This window comes from Hypanus sabinus, chromosome 3 (assembly GCF_030144855.1).
Source record: "Hypanus sabinus isolate sHypSab1 chromosome 3, sHypSab1.hap1, whole genome shotgun sequence".
In the NCBI taxonomy this organism is placed as follows: domain Eukaryota; kingdom Metazoa; phylum Chordata; class Chondrichthyes; order Myliobatiformes; family Dasyatidae; genus Hypanus; species Hypanus sabinus.
This window is the reverse complement of record NC_082708.1, coordinates 158,638,088-158,651,117: the sequence shown is the minus strand read 5'-3', so window position 1 is coordinate 158,651,117 and position 13,030 is coordinate 158,638,088. Positions and strand designations below refer to the sequence as shown.

General features: G+C 41.2%; 1 protein-coding gene across 2 annotated transcripts in view; it reads right to left on the bottom strand.

Annotated features, from left to right (window-relative positions):
• rap1gds1 (RAP1, GTP-GDP dissociation stimulator 1) overlaps positions 1 to 2,689 on the bottom strand; it is an 85,639-nt gene extending 82,950 nt beyond the window's left edge. Inside the window, exon 1 of one of the 2 annotated variants that reach the window (XM_059965436.1) lies at positions 1,911 to 2,689. In XM_059965436.1, the coding sequence (XP_059821419.1) occupies positions 1,911 to 1,914 (4 nt within the window). In that variant the 5' untranslated portion in view covers positions 1,915 to 2,689. The remainder of the gene's footprint in view (positions 1 to 1,910) is intronic. The other variant, XM_059965435.1, reaches the window with a different exon arrangement.
• Between the last annotated feature and the right edge of the window lie 10,341 nt (positions 2,690 to 13,030).

Genomic DNA, 13,030 nt, shown 5'->3' with positions numbered 1-13,030 from the left:
ACAGAGGAGAGGAGCCATTGATTTACCGTTATGTCTTTTGGAGAGGGCTATTTACTTGGTACCATTCTGTTCATTAAAATTCCTCAGTGGACAGCCGGAGTGGGCTGGTTTGATGGACACGGCCATAAAAATCTGATTGACACCCGAGACCCTGTGAGTAGGGATAAAAGTGAGGTCTGGGGAGACACCCCTCTGACGTACCAAGAGACACACTAGTGAGTACTGCTTAAGTGTTGGAACCCACGAGAAAGTGTGGGGCATCGGAGACTGAACGAAGGATTGGTCAATTTTAACTCACAGTGTTTATAGCGAGGCCGGTGGGGGCTTGTGTGTGTGTCCACCCTTGCCTGGATGACGAGTCCACTATAGAAGAACGGTTTAGCTAAAGGACAGAGGGGTCATACCTGAATGGCCACAACAACACATCGACAGATCAAGAAAGTAAAGTTTGAGTGACTGTAGCTGTCACTGTTTGCTAGCCCCCTCTCTCTCTGTCTCTCTCCCCCTCCAACAGTTACAACAAAAGAACCAACAACTACCTCAGCCTACATGAACTGAACTTTATACTTTCCCATGATAATTCATTATCCCCTAGACAATGATAGAGCTTCTTTATTATTATACCCACACCTCTAGGTTTAGTATTGCTAACGTATATCATCTGTATATTTGCATTGTTGATATTGATTTGTATATTTTACTAATAAACACTGTTTTGATAATAGTACCAGACTTCAACGGATACTTCTATCTTTGCTGGTAAGACACCCAGTTACGGGGTATGTAACAGGAGTAACTCAGCAGGTCAGACAGCATATATGGAGGGAAATAACTGTCGATGTTTCTGGCGGAAACCCACAGGACTACAACCCAGAATTCCAGTTATTTACAAAAGATCCAAAATGCCACTAAGAGATTCAAACTATCCAGTGCAAATTAAGCCTCTCCGAATTTTACAGCCACAGGAAAGATATAAGCCTTTGTTAGCTGATGTGCAAGAAAGGACAAGGGAAAATAAGTTCTAAAAGAGTCACCGATAAGCATCAAATGTTAACAATAAATTACCAATTGAAAATGCTAATCCAGTCACTCCATATTTTTCCCAAACATGTTTTTACATTACTATGGCTAGGACCAAGCCTTTCAGATCAGCTATTTTTCTTACTATATATTAAAAAGACATTTTGCATTCGGACCTCTACACTACGAGGTAAGCAATAGTCTTCAAATAATCTCTTCAAAAGATGTCAAATGTCAGCAGGAAGTTGACGGGAGAATTTATTACAGATTCAGGTAAAAAGAATTCTGGCCACTCTCTCCCTCCCCCCAGCCCCAGTAAGGGATTATTACAGGATTATAACTGATCACTCCTATCTTCAGCATGAGGTGGTAAAAGCTACACTAAATTCGTACACCAACATTCTATGGAGATCCTAATGCGATGAAGCTCTAAGAGTAACAGACGATTGCATGATTTTTTTTCTTCACACACGTCGTCAAAGGAAGTAGCAGCTGCAGGCGAAAAGGAAACAGAACAAAATGAAGCATACAGTTCTCTGTCCTTCTAGAGGCTTGGATTCACTTGCTGCTTTAAGTGCAATTCCCCATTGACCACCAGTTAGATAGACAACCCTGTATAGCAAGCACCCCAGTACGGAGAGCAGCTTGCAAGCACGCTCAGAAATTCATTTGAAGTTAATGAATCATTGAAGACGACGAATGCAAGCAGCTTTTTCCCCGCCGCCCCAATGCGTGACCAATCTTCCCTCTACCGAGTCTGTTCTCGTTGCGCTGTCCCCACCCCGGAACGAAAGGAGGCCAAGATGCGCGCATGCGTGTTGCCTCTATTTCCATCCCCAGCCCCAGCAGTGACGGCCGCGCGCAGACATTCACAGGCACGCGGCACTCACCCATGACGCGCCGGCGCGGGGCAAGGCTCGAGACCCCGCTGACGGTTGGAGCTGTTACCCCGCCCCCGCCTCAGGAGGTTCGGGGGGGGGGGCGGTTTGAAGTGGGACGGATCTGATCCCGCGGTGTCCTCGTCACAGGTCCGAGGAGAAGCACGCCGAGGGCGCGGCTCCTGATCGAGGGTGGGCGCCTTGCAAAACGAAACCGGCCTTTCAGTTCTCTGCTCAATTAGTCTAACCCGACGCCGCAGCCTGAATTGAATGTGGGGGCCTTCGCTCTCGGCGTCCTTCAAGGTGTGCAAGGCTTTGACGATGCGTTGCTGTCAAACTACTTTCGCCCTCCGTTGCTGCTCTGTTCTCTCCTCACCCTTCGATAATACTGAGCAGCCGCCACCGCTGTTAGCTTTTCAGCACCACCGAGACTGCGCATCAAATGCACCGCCCCCTTTTTGAGGCGATTGGAGTCCGGCCTGCCTGACGTGCTTACCTTTGGTTATCATGAACGTCCATCACGTTATGCGCCTACCAATGAAACCAGAAGGGCGGGGTTTACCAATTTGCCATTCTTCCATTGGTTGCCCTCGTCTCCTTCCCGACCATCTTCCCCCTTGCTCTTTAAAAAGACATAGTGGTCCCGCCTCTCGGGACATCACTATTGGAAGCTGCTTGTGAAGTCAAAACCCAGCGCGTCTTCCTTCATTGGCTACTTGAGATGTCAATTATTAACATGCTTCTTAGAGCAATTGCCCGAGGCTATTCAGCCCGTTCCTTCAGATCCTGTTTGCCGCTTTTATATGAGGCTTGCTGGGTCTGTTTTTCATTGTATCTCGCAATTAATAAACAAATGTGCATGTTGATCGTGACTGATCAATACTATGTCGAGTATTCCTCCAATATTTTGTTTGTGTATGTTGAGTATTAAGTTTGGGAACTAGCTATTTTAGAACATAGCACAGTACGACGTAAGAGCAAACCCACTGGCTTTCGATGTTGTGTCAAACTAATAAACCAGTAATTAAATGTCTATCTAAATTAATCCCTTCTGCCACACAATGCCCATATCCCCATTCTCTGCACATTCATGGCTCTTATTTGCCTCCACTAGCACATCTGCCAGTGCATTCCAAGCATACACCACTCTCTCCATAAAAAATAAGAGGTAAGAAAATAATCTGGATTATCTTCAATTTAATTTGATACAATAATTACCCACAATAACATTTTGTTAGTTCTCCACACTCACCTTCATAGCACATTTTGTGAATTATGTACAAAGACACACAGAACCCTCTATCATAGAACTCTGCTATATCTCATCATTTAGATATTATACTTCTTGGTGACTTTTCTGACAAAATAGACAATTTCACCCATATTATATACCATTTTCCCTCACTTCACCAACTATACATTTTTCTGGGTTTCACCTAGTCTATTTCTTTCCATTCCTTGCCCTTGTCACATGTCAAAATTCCTCTAATACGTTGTCATTGTATATTCTTCCACCAACTCCCCTGGCAATGTATTCCAGACACCAAAAAAAGTCTCAATTTAAAGCTATGCCTTGGGATAAAGACTCTTGACCTTATCTGTACCACACATCATTGCTTATTCTGGTATCAGGTTGCTCCTCAGCCTCCAAATTTTCACAGAAAACTAGGGACTAAATTGAAATGCAACATCATAAAGACAGTAAAATGCGGATTGTTGCCAGGTGCAAATTGGCACAGACATGGTAAGATAATAGAGTTAAATGTATGGCTCAAAGGTTACTGAATAAAGTCTCCAAAATGAAGAATAATACAAAAAATTTAGAAAGGGCTAAGATTTTAACCTCAGGACTTATGGAGACAATATTAAATAGAAGAGCATTAAATATAGAAATAAGGGTGTTATATCTGAATGCTGGTAGCACACAAAATAAAGTAACAGAAATTAGCAGCGCTGATGTTGAGGGCATCACAGAGTCTTGGTTGAAAGAAAATCATGAAGGGGAGCATAACATTCAAGGATACGTATCATATTGAAAGGTCAGACAGGTGGGCCAGGGTTGCTTTGTTGGTAAAAATTTAAATTAAATCCTTAGAAAGAAGTGACATAGGATCAGAACACATATAATCCTTGTGAGTAGAGACTGCAAGGATAAAAGACCCCAATATGAATTACTATATATATAGGCCTCTAAACAGTAACTAGGATGTGAGGTAAAAATTACATTAGGAGATTGAAAAGGCACGTATAAAGGGCAATGTTACAATGGTCCTGGGGATTTTAATATGCAGATAGATTGGGAAAATTGGTTTGGATCCCAAGAGATGGATATTGTAGAATGCTAATGAGATGACATTTGAGAGCAGCTTGTGGTTGAGCCCACTAGGAAAAAGGCAATTCTGGATTGGATGTTGTGTAATGAACCAGATTTGATTAGTAAGCTTAAGTCAAGTCAAGTCAAGTCAACTTTTATTGTCATTTCAACCATAACTGCTGGTACAATGCATAGTAAAAATGAGAACGTTTTTCCAGGACCATGGTTCACATGACACAGTACAAAAACTAGACTGAACTACATAATAAAAAAACACAGAGAAAGCTATACTAGACTACAGACCTACACTGGACTGCACAAAGTGCACAAAAACAGTACTGGCATTACAACAAATAAAAGATAAATTAAGATAAAGGAACCTTGAGAAGATAGTTATTATAATATGATAAAATTCACCCTGTAGTTTGAGAGCAAGATGCTAAAATCGGATGTATTGGGATTACAGTTGAGTAAATGTAACTACAAGGTAACTAAAAGCATGAGAGAGGAGCTGGACAGTTAATTGTAAGGGGAGTAGGGATGATTCAGAGCAGCAATGGTTGGATTTTCAGAGAGTAATCCAGAAGACAGAGGATCATTTTGTCCCACATCATTCCTCTGGATGACAAGGAAAGTCAATGATAGAATAAAAGCAAAAGAGAGGGCATACAATATAGCAAAAATGAGTGGGATGCTGGAGGATTGGAAAGCATTTAAAAACCAAAACAAGGCAGCTAAAATAAGTATGGAAAGAAAAATCAAATATCAAGTTAAACTAGGCAATCATGTAAAAGAGGTTTTCAAAAGTTTTTCAGATATATAAAGAGTAAAAGAGAGGCAACAGTGGATTCTGAACCACTAGAAAATGATACTGGAGAAGTAGTAATGGTGGGGGGAGACAAAAAAATGGAAGACAAACTTAATAGACATTTTGCATTAGTCGTCACTGTAGGAGACATCAGACATGCCAAAAATTTGAGAGTGTCAGGGGACAGAAATGAGTGTCATTGCTATTACTAAGGAGAAGATGCTTGGAAAGATCTGAAGGCAGATAAGTCACCTGGAATCTATAAGAAGATAATCTATAAGAATCTATAAGACTTCAGTGGTTAGCAATATGTTAGAGTCTGTTATGTTAGATGAGTCTGAGTACAGGGCTACGGTGGGAAACTTTGTCACATGGTGTGAGCAAAATCATCTGCAGCTTAATGTGAAAAAGACTTAAGGAGGTGGTGGTGGACCTGAGGAGGGCTAAGGCACCAGTGACCCCTGTTTCCATCCAAGGGGTCAGTGTGGACATAGTGGAGGATTACAAATACCTGGGGATATGAATTGACAATAAACTGGACTGGTCAAAGAACACTGAGGCTGTCTGCAAGAAGGTTCAGAGCCGTCTCTATTTCCTGAGGAGACTGAGGTCCTTTAACATCTGCCGGACGATGCTGAGGATGTTCTACGAGTCTGTGCTGGCCAGTGCTATCATGTTTGCTGTTGTGTGCTGGGGCAGCAGGCTGAGGGTAGCAGACACTAACAGAATCAGCAAACTCATTCGTAAGGCCAGTGATGTTGTGGGGGTGGAAATGGACTCTCTGACGGTGGTGTCTGAAAAGAGGATGCTGTCCAAGTTGCATGCCATCTTGGACAATGACTTCCATCCACTCCATAATGTATTGGTTAGGCACAGGAGTACATTCAGCCAGAGACTCACTCCACCGAAATGTAACACTGAGCGTCATAGGAAGTCATTCCTGCCTGTGGCCATCAAACTTTACAACTCCTCCCTCGGAGTGTCAGATACCCTGAGCCAATAGGCTGGTCCTGGACTTATTTCCACTTGGCATGATTAACATTATAATTTAATTATTTATGGTTTTATATTGCTATATTTCTACACTATTCTTGGTTGGCATGGCTGTAACGAAACCCAATTTCCCTCGGGATCAATAAAGTATGTCTGTCTGTCTGTATTAAGGATGTGTTTTTAGAGCAATTGGAGGCACAGATTATGACGGAAAGAAGTCAGCATGGTTTCCTTAAGGGGAAATCCTGCCTGCCAAATCTTTGGAATTCTTTAAGAAAATAACAGGCAGGACTGACAAAGGAAAGTCAGTGGAAAAATACCACCATGGACAGAAGATGGCTGGCTCGCAGAAGGCAAAGAGCAGGAATAAAGGGGGCCTTTTCCAGTAACTAGTAGTGTTTTGCAAAGGTTGGTGTTGGGTCCACTACTCTCCATATGTGTTAATGATCTAGATGATGGAATTGATCACTTTATGGTTAAGTCCACACACATGGTACAAAGATAGTTGAATGGGTAGATAGTGTTGAGGAAGTAGGAAACCTACAGAAGGACATGGGCATATTAGAATAATGGGCAAAGAAGTGGCAGATGGAATAGTATAGGGAACTGCATGGTCATGCATTTTGGTAGAAGGAACCAAGGCATAGACTATTTTCTAAATAGGGAGCAAATTAAGACTTTTGAGGTGCAAAGAAATTTGGGAGTCCTGGAGCAGGATTACTTGTTAACTCCCTAACTTGCAGGTGGAATCAGTAGAAAGGAAGGCAAATGCAACATTAGCATTCACTTTGAAGGCCTAGAATATAAAAGCGAGGATGTAATGCTGAAACTTTATAAAGGCATTGGTCAGAATATAGTTGAAGTATTGTGAGCAGTTTTTGGTCCCATATCTGTACTGGCATAGGAGATAGTCCAGAGGGATTTAGAAGAATGAGTTGGGATCTCAGTGAAACATACTGCATATTGAAAGGACTAGACAGAGTGGACATGAAAAAGAATGTTTTTAATACTGGCAGAGTCGAAGATCAGAGGAACAAGCTGTGGAATTCATTGCTAAAGTCAGCTGTGGAGGCCAAGTCATTTGGTATATTTAAAGTGGAAAATTATAGGCTCTTAATTACTGACATCAAAAATTACTAGTAGAAGGCGGGCGAATAGTGTTGAGAAGGAAAATTATTCAGATATGATTGAATGGCAGAGCAAACTTGATGGGCTGAATGGCATCATTCTGCTCCTGTGTCTCATGGTCCAAAAAACCCAAGGTTGTTAACTAATGGATTTGCAATCCAGTCAACATCCCGGCGAGCCTCCTCAAAGCTTACATCCTTCCTATTGTGTGGCAAACAACATTTTACATGATACTCTAAATGTGGCCCAAGCAAGGTTTTATATATCTGCAATATGAGTTGCCAAATTTTATGTTTAATTTCCCAACTTTTGAAAGCAAGCATGCCATATCTCCACCCAAATTTGAACTGATCTATATTCTGCCGTATCCTTTACCAACCATTGCCACTATTCATATCTCTCCATTTTTGTGTCATCTGCAAATGTTAGTCCACCAACATTTCCTTCCAAATCATTACTATGTATTACTACAAACAAATTAGTATATATTACAATGAAAGATTTGAATCTTTGTAATTATTTACAATGGAGGCTTAGTCATTGATTTCATGAGATCAATAAACCTTTCCATAATTAGAAGGACATGGGGATAAGGCAGAAAATGAGACTGGGGTGGGAAATCAACCATGATCTTATTGGATGATAATTAGGCTTGAGGGACTGAATGGTAGACTCTGCTTCAATTTCTTACATCCTCGTGTTCAGCTAGGTTATATAATGAGAAACTATCACTTTAGTGGATGGCTCAAGGGCTAGTGTGTGCAGGTTCAAAATGATTGACAGAGAATGCCGATCTGAAATTCACTGCCTGAAAGGGAAGTGGAACAGGAAATTAGTTCTCAAAAGAGAACTGGATAGGCAGTTATGAGCAAATAATTTGTGAGCTTATGGGAAATGTGCTGAGGAAACTGGCTGACTAGGATTTCTCTAAAGAAATCGACAATCTGCTGAATGGCTTATTTTTGTGCCACAAATGAAATCTTATGTGCACAACTTTGGCATGTGAAAGGATTCAGTAAAATGAACAAAAGAACCAGGTTGTTCAAGTTCAAAATAAGTTTATTATCAAAGTACATATATGTCACCATAAACAACCCTGTGACCAATTTTCTTGCGGGCATACTCAATAAATCTGTAATAGAATAATAACCACAATAGAATTGATAAAAGACTGCACCAACTTGGGCATTCAACCAGTATGCAAATAAAAACCCCAAAAATCTGTGCCAATACAAACAGAAAGAAATAATAATAATAAATAAGCAATAGATGAAGAGTCCTTGAAAGTGAGTCCATAGGTTGTGCGAACATTTCAGTGATGGGGCAAGTGAAGTTATCTCCTTTGGTTGAAGAGTCTAATGGTTGAGAGTTAATAACTATCCCTGAACCTGGTGATGTGAGTCCTGAGGCTTCTGTACCTTCTTCCTGATGGCAAGCAGCAAGAAGAGAGGATGTCCTGGATGGTGAGGGTCCCTGTTATGTTATGGAATAGTTATCTGATCTTAGCAACTGTCGTCTGGAAAGCACTTGTGATGTGGCTGTTAAGTTACTGGAAATCGAGTGGCCTGTCTCCATGCCTCTAACAATCTAGACATTAGTTCAAATCACACCACAGCAGCTGTGGAGTTTAAATTACATTCACTAAATATTTTAGAATTTTAAAATCATAGCTAGTCTTTGTGACAGTTTGTCATGAAGGACCAATAGCCTGTGTGTTAACTTCCAGTGGTTTTGGCACACAGGCCCCAGGTTCTTTTGAACAATCTTTTACAAGTTAAAATATATTCATCTTTTTTTAAAAGTAGATAACTTTATATTTTCCACATTGTGCTCCATCTGCCATGTACTTGCAATTCATTTCCTGTCTATATTCCACTGAAGTCTCTCCCTGATCTCCTCAGACTGGAAACCAACTTTATGGCATCAATCAACCTAGTTATATTAAACAGTCTAGGTTGGAAACACCATTACACCAATACCAATACAGCGAAGCCTACAAAAAGTATTGGATACAGCTCATCCCATCATAAGAAAAGCCCTCCCCACTAATGAGGACATCTACAAGGAGTGCTCCCACAAGGAAACAACACCAATCATCAAAGACTCTCTCTATTCAGGCCATACCCTCTTCTCACTGCTGCCATCAAAAAGGAAGTAGAGGAGCCTTAGATCCCACACCACCAAGTTCAGGAAAAGTTATTACCCTTTAACCATCAGGCTTCTGAACCAACATGGATAACTTCACTCACCTCAACACTGAACTGGACTCACTTTCAAAAACGTATGTCATCAGCAATATCTATTTATTTATTTATTTATTTATTTATGTATTATTGTATATATTTTTTGTATTTTCCCAGTTTGTCTTTTTTGCACATTGGTTGTTTGTCAGTTTTGTGTATAGTTTTCCATTGATTCTATTGTCCTACTTTGTTCTACTGTGAAGGCCTGCAAAAAAATGGATCTCAGGGTAGTATACACTCAGTGTCCACTTTATTAGCTACTCTTGTCCACCTGCTTGTTAATGCAACTATGCAATCAGCCAATCATGTTGCAGCAACTCAGTGCATAAAAACATGCAAAAGTGCTCAAGAGATTTTGTTGCTGTTAAGACCAAACATCAGAAATATGATCAAAGCAACTTTGACTGTGGAATAATGTTGGTGCCAAATGGGGTGGTTTGAGTATCTCAAAAACTGCTAATCTCCTGAAATTTTTACACGCAACAGTCTCTAGAGTTTACAGAGGATAGTCCATAAACAAAAAAAATCACCCAGTGAGCAGCAGTTCTGCCTTGTTATTGAGTGATCAGAGGAGAATGCCTAGACTAGATCAAGCTGACAGGAAGGTGACAGTAACTCAAATAGCTACATGTTACAGTGATGTGCAGAACACTCTGAATGCACAAGTGGATCTACAGCAGTAGGAGCCCACAAACACGCCTCGTGTACCTAATAAAATGGCCGTTAAATGTACATGGACTTTGATAATAAATTCACTATGTACTTCATTCTGTCATACAAATCTTTGACATAGATTCTTAGCATCTAATGCCTCAGATCCATGTGACACACCATCTGAACAGAACCTGTTTGTGCCTATTCTTCATATTCTATCCATTACCGATCTTAAATCAGATATTTTACTTCCCATTACTCATGGAATACATACCACTCATCTTCAAGGGGTCCGCAGTGGAAAGGGTGAGCAGCTTCAGGTTCCTGGGTGTCACCACCTCTGAAGATCTATTCTGGGTGCAATTACTCAGAAGGCACACCAACGGCTATATTTAATTAGGAGTTTGAGGAGGTTTGATATGTCACTAAAGATTCTAACAACTTTCTGTAGGTGTACTGTGGAGAGCATTCTGACTGGTTGCATCAATAGGTTCAACAGGTACATTTAATGTCAGCTCCCCCCTCCCAGGCACAAGCAGTAGCAATACAATGACCCCCCCCCCACCTGCAAAAAAGCACTGGTGCCTTCCACTGAGCACTCAAGCATACAGCAAAGCATCAATCATCCTGATATGGAGGCACCAATGAATAGGATCACATTGGTGAACGTAGAGTAGTGAATGTAGTATATATGGATGTCAGTAAGTCATTTGATAAAGATCCCCATGTGAGGCTCATTCAGAAAGTAATGAGGCATGGGATCCAGGGAGATCTGGCTTTGCGATTCCAGAACTAGCTTGACCACAGAAGGCAAAGGGCGGTTGTGATTGGTTCGTATTCTGCATGAGGGACAGTCACCAAAGTGGTTCTGCAGGGATCTGTTCTGGGACCCTTCCTCTTTTTGATTTTTATAAGAGACCTGGATGAGGAACTAGAAGGGTGGGTTAATAAGTTTCGTCGTGATACAGAAGTTCGGGGTATTGTGGATAGTCCGGGGGTTGTCAGAGGTCACAGTGGGACATCAATATGATGCTGAACTGGGCTGAGAAGTGGCAGATGGAGTTCAATCCAAATAAGTGTAAAGTGGTTCATTTCAGTAGGTCAAATTTAAAGACAGAATATAATATTAATGGTAAGACTCTTGGCAGTGTGGAGGATCAGAGAGGTCTTAGGGTCCATGGCCACAGGACACAAAGTTGCCGTGCAGGTTGACAGTATTGTTAAGAAGGTGTATGGTGTGTTGGCCTTTATCTATTGTGGGGTTGAGTTCAAGAGCCGTGAGGTAACATTACAGCTATATAAGACCTTAGTTAGACCCCACTTGGAGTACTGTGTTCAGTTTTGGTCACCACATTACAGGGCGGATGTGGATGCTATAGAGAGAGTACAAAGGAGATTTATAAGGATGTTGCCTGGATTGAAGAGCCTGCTGTATGAGAAAAGGTTGAGTGAACTTGGCCTTTCTTTGTGGAGTGACGGAGGATGAGAGATGACCTTATAGAGGTGTATAAGATGATGAGTGGCATTGATTGTGTGCATAGCCTGAGGCTTTTTCCTGAGGCTGAAATGGCTAAGATGAGGGGGCATAGTTTTAAAGTGCTTGTGGAAGGGATGTCAGAGGTAAGTTTTTCACACAGAGAATGGTGGGTGCATGGTACGTACTGCCAGCAAAGGTGGTAGAGGCAGATACAATAAGGCCTTTTTAGAGTCTCTTCGATAGGTATAGAGAGCTCAGAAAAATAGAGGGCTATGCAGTAGGGAAATTCTAGCCAGCTTCTAGAGTATGTTACATGGTTGGCACAACATTGTGGGCCAAAGGGCCTGTAATGTGCTGTAGATTTCTATGCTCTAATCTGAAAAAGCTGCAGGGTGTTATAGACACAGCCAACTCCATCATGTGCACAAGTCTCCCCACCATCGAGGACATCTTCCATCCTTACCATCCAGAACATGCCTTCCTCTCATTGCTACCATCATGGAGATGGTACAGGAACCTGGAGACATACAATCAAAGTTTTTGGAACAACTTCTTCCTCACTGCTATCAGATTTCTGACCATAAACACTACCTCATGTTTTACAGTACCTATTTATTTGTTAATATATTTCTATGTACTGCATTGTATTGCTGCCATAAAATAACAACTTTCACATCATATGTTAGTGATAGTAAAACAGATACTGCACACCAAGTGATCTAAATTTGTTCTGTAATCTCTTACGTGTCACCTTACCAAATGTGTCAGAAGATTAAGTAGGGGAGAGATAGAGTGAGGCAGGATAATAGAAAAAAATAGGAGGGAGGAAGAGAAGATGAGTGGGTGGAGGTGGGAGACAGGTGGACGGGATTTGGGACAAAAGGGAGTGGGTGGGAGATGAAAAGGAGAGGCAATGGGAAGAGAGATCTGTGGAAGATGGAATGGTACTGGACTATAGATGCAGTGAGAGCAAGAGGATGTGAGAGAGAAAGGTGGTGGGAGATGAGGAAGGGAAGAAATAGGAAAGACAGAGTCAAGTACAGTTTGTGGTGTGGAATAAATTGTCATCTTATTAATGATGCCTTGACCCAAAAAAAATAAAGAAAATTAAGGATAAACTGATTGATCATGGAAATATATTAGTCAGCACAGATTTGTGAACCTTGGGTGATTTGACATTAAGCCTACTATGACTGCTTCTCTCAAATAAGATGGTGCTGTGGCCTCCATTTTTGATTTTATTTTGTTTATAAAATTTGTCAAATTAGATGAAGCTACATTTGTTTTAAGGGAACTAATGGATCAAAAGGAAATTGTCTACAGACTTGCAGAAAGCCTTCAAGAAAATCCTTCATAATATTAACTAAAGCAGAATTTTGTGGAAATGATCGCAAAGTATTGACCTAGTTTGGAAATGGACTGAGCAGCAAGAGGCAGAGCAGTGATTATTGGCAGCTCCTCAAATTGGCAAGATGTCTCAGCAGTGTCTTAATACTAGTCATCTCAAATGTATTA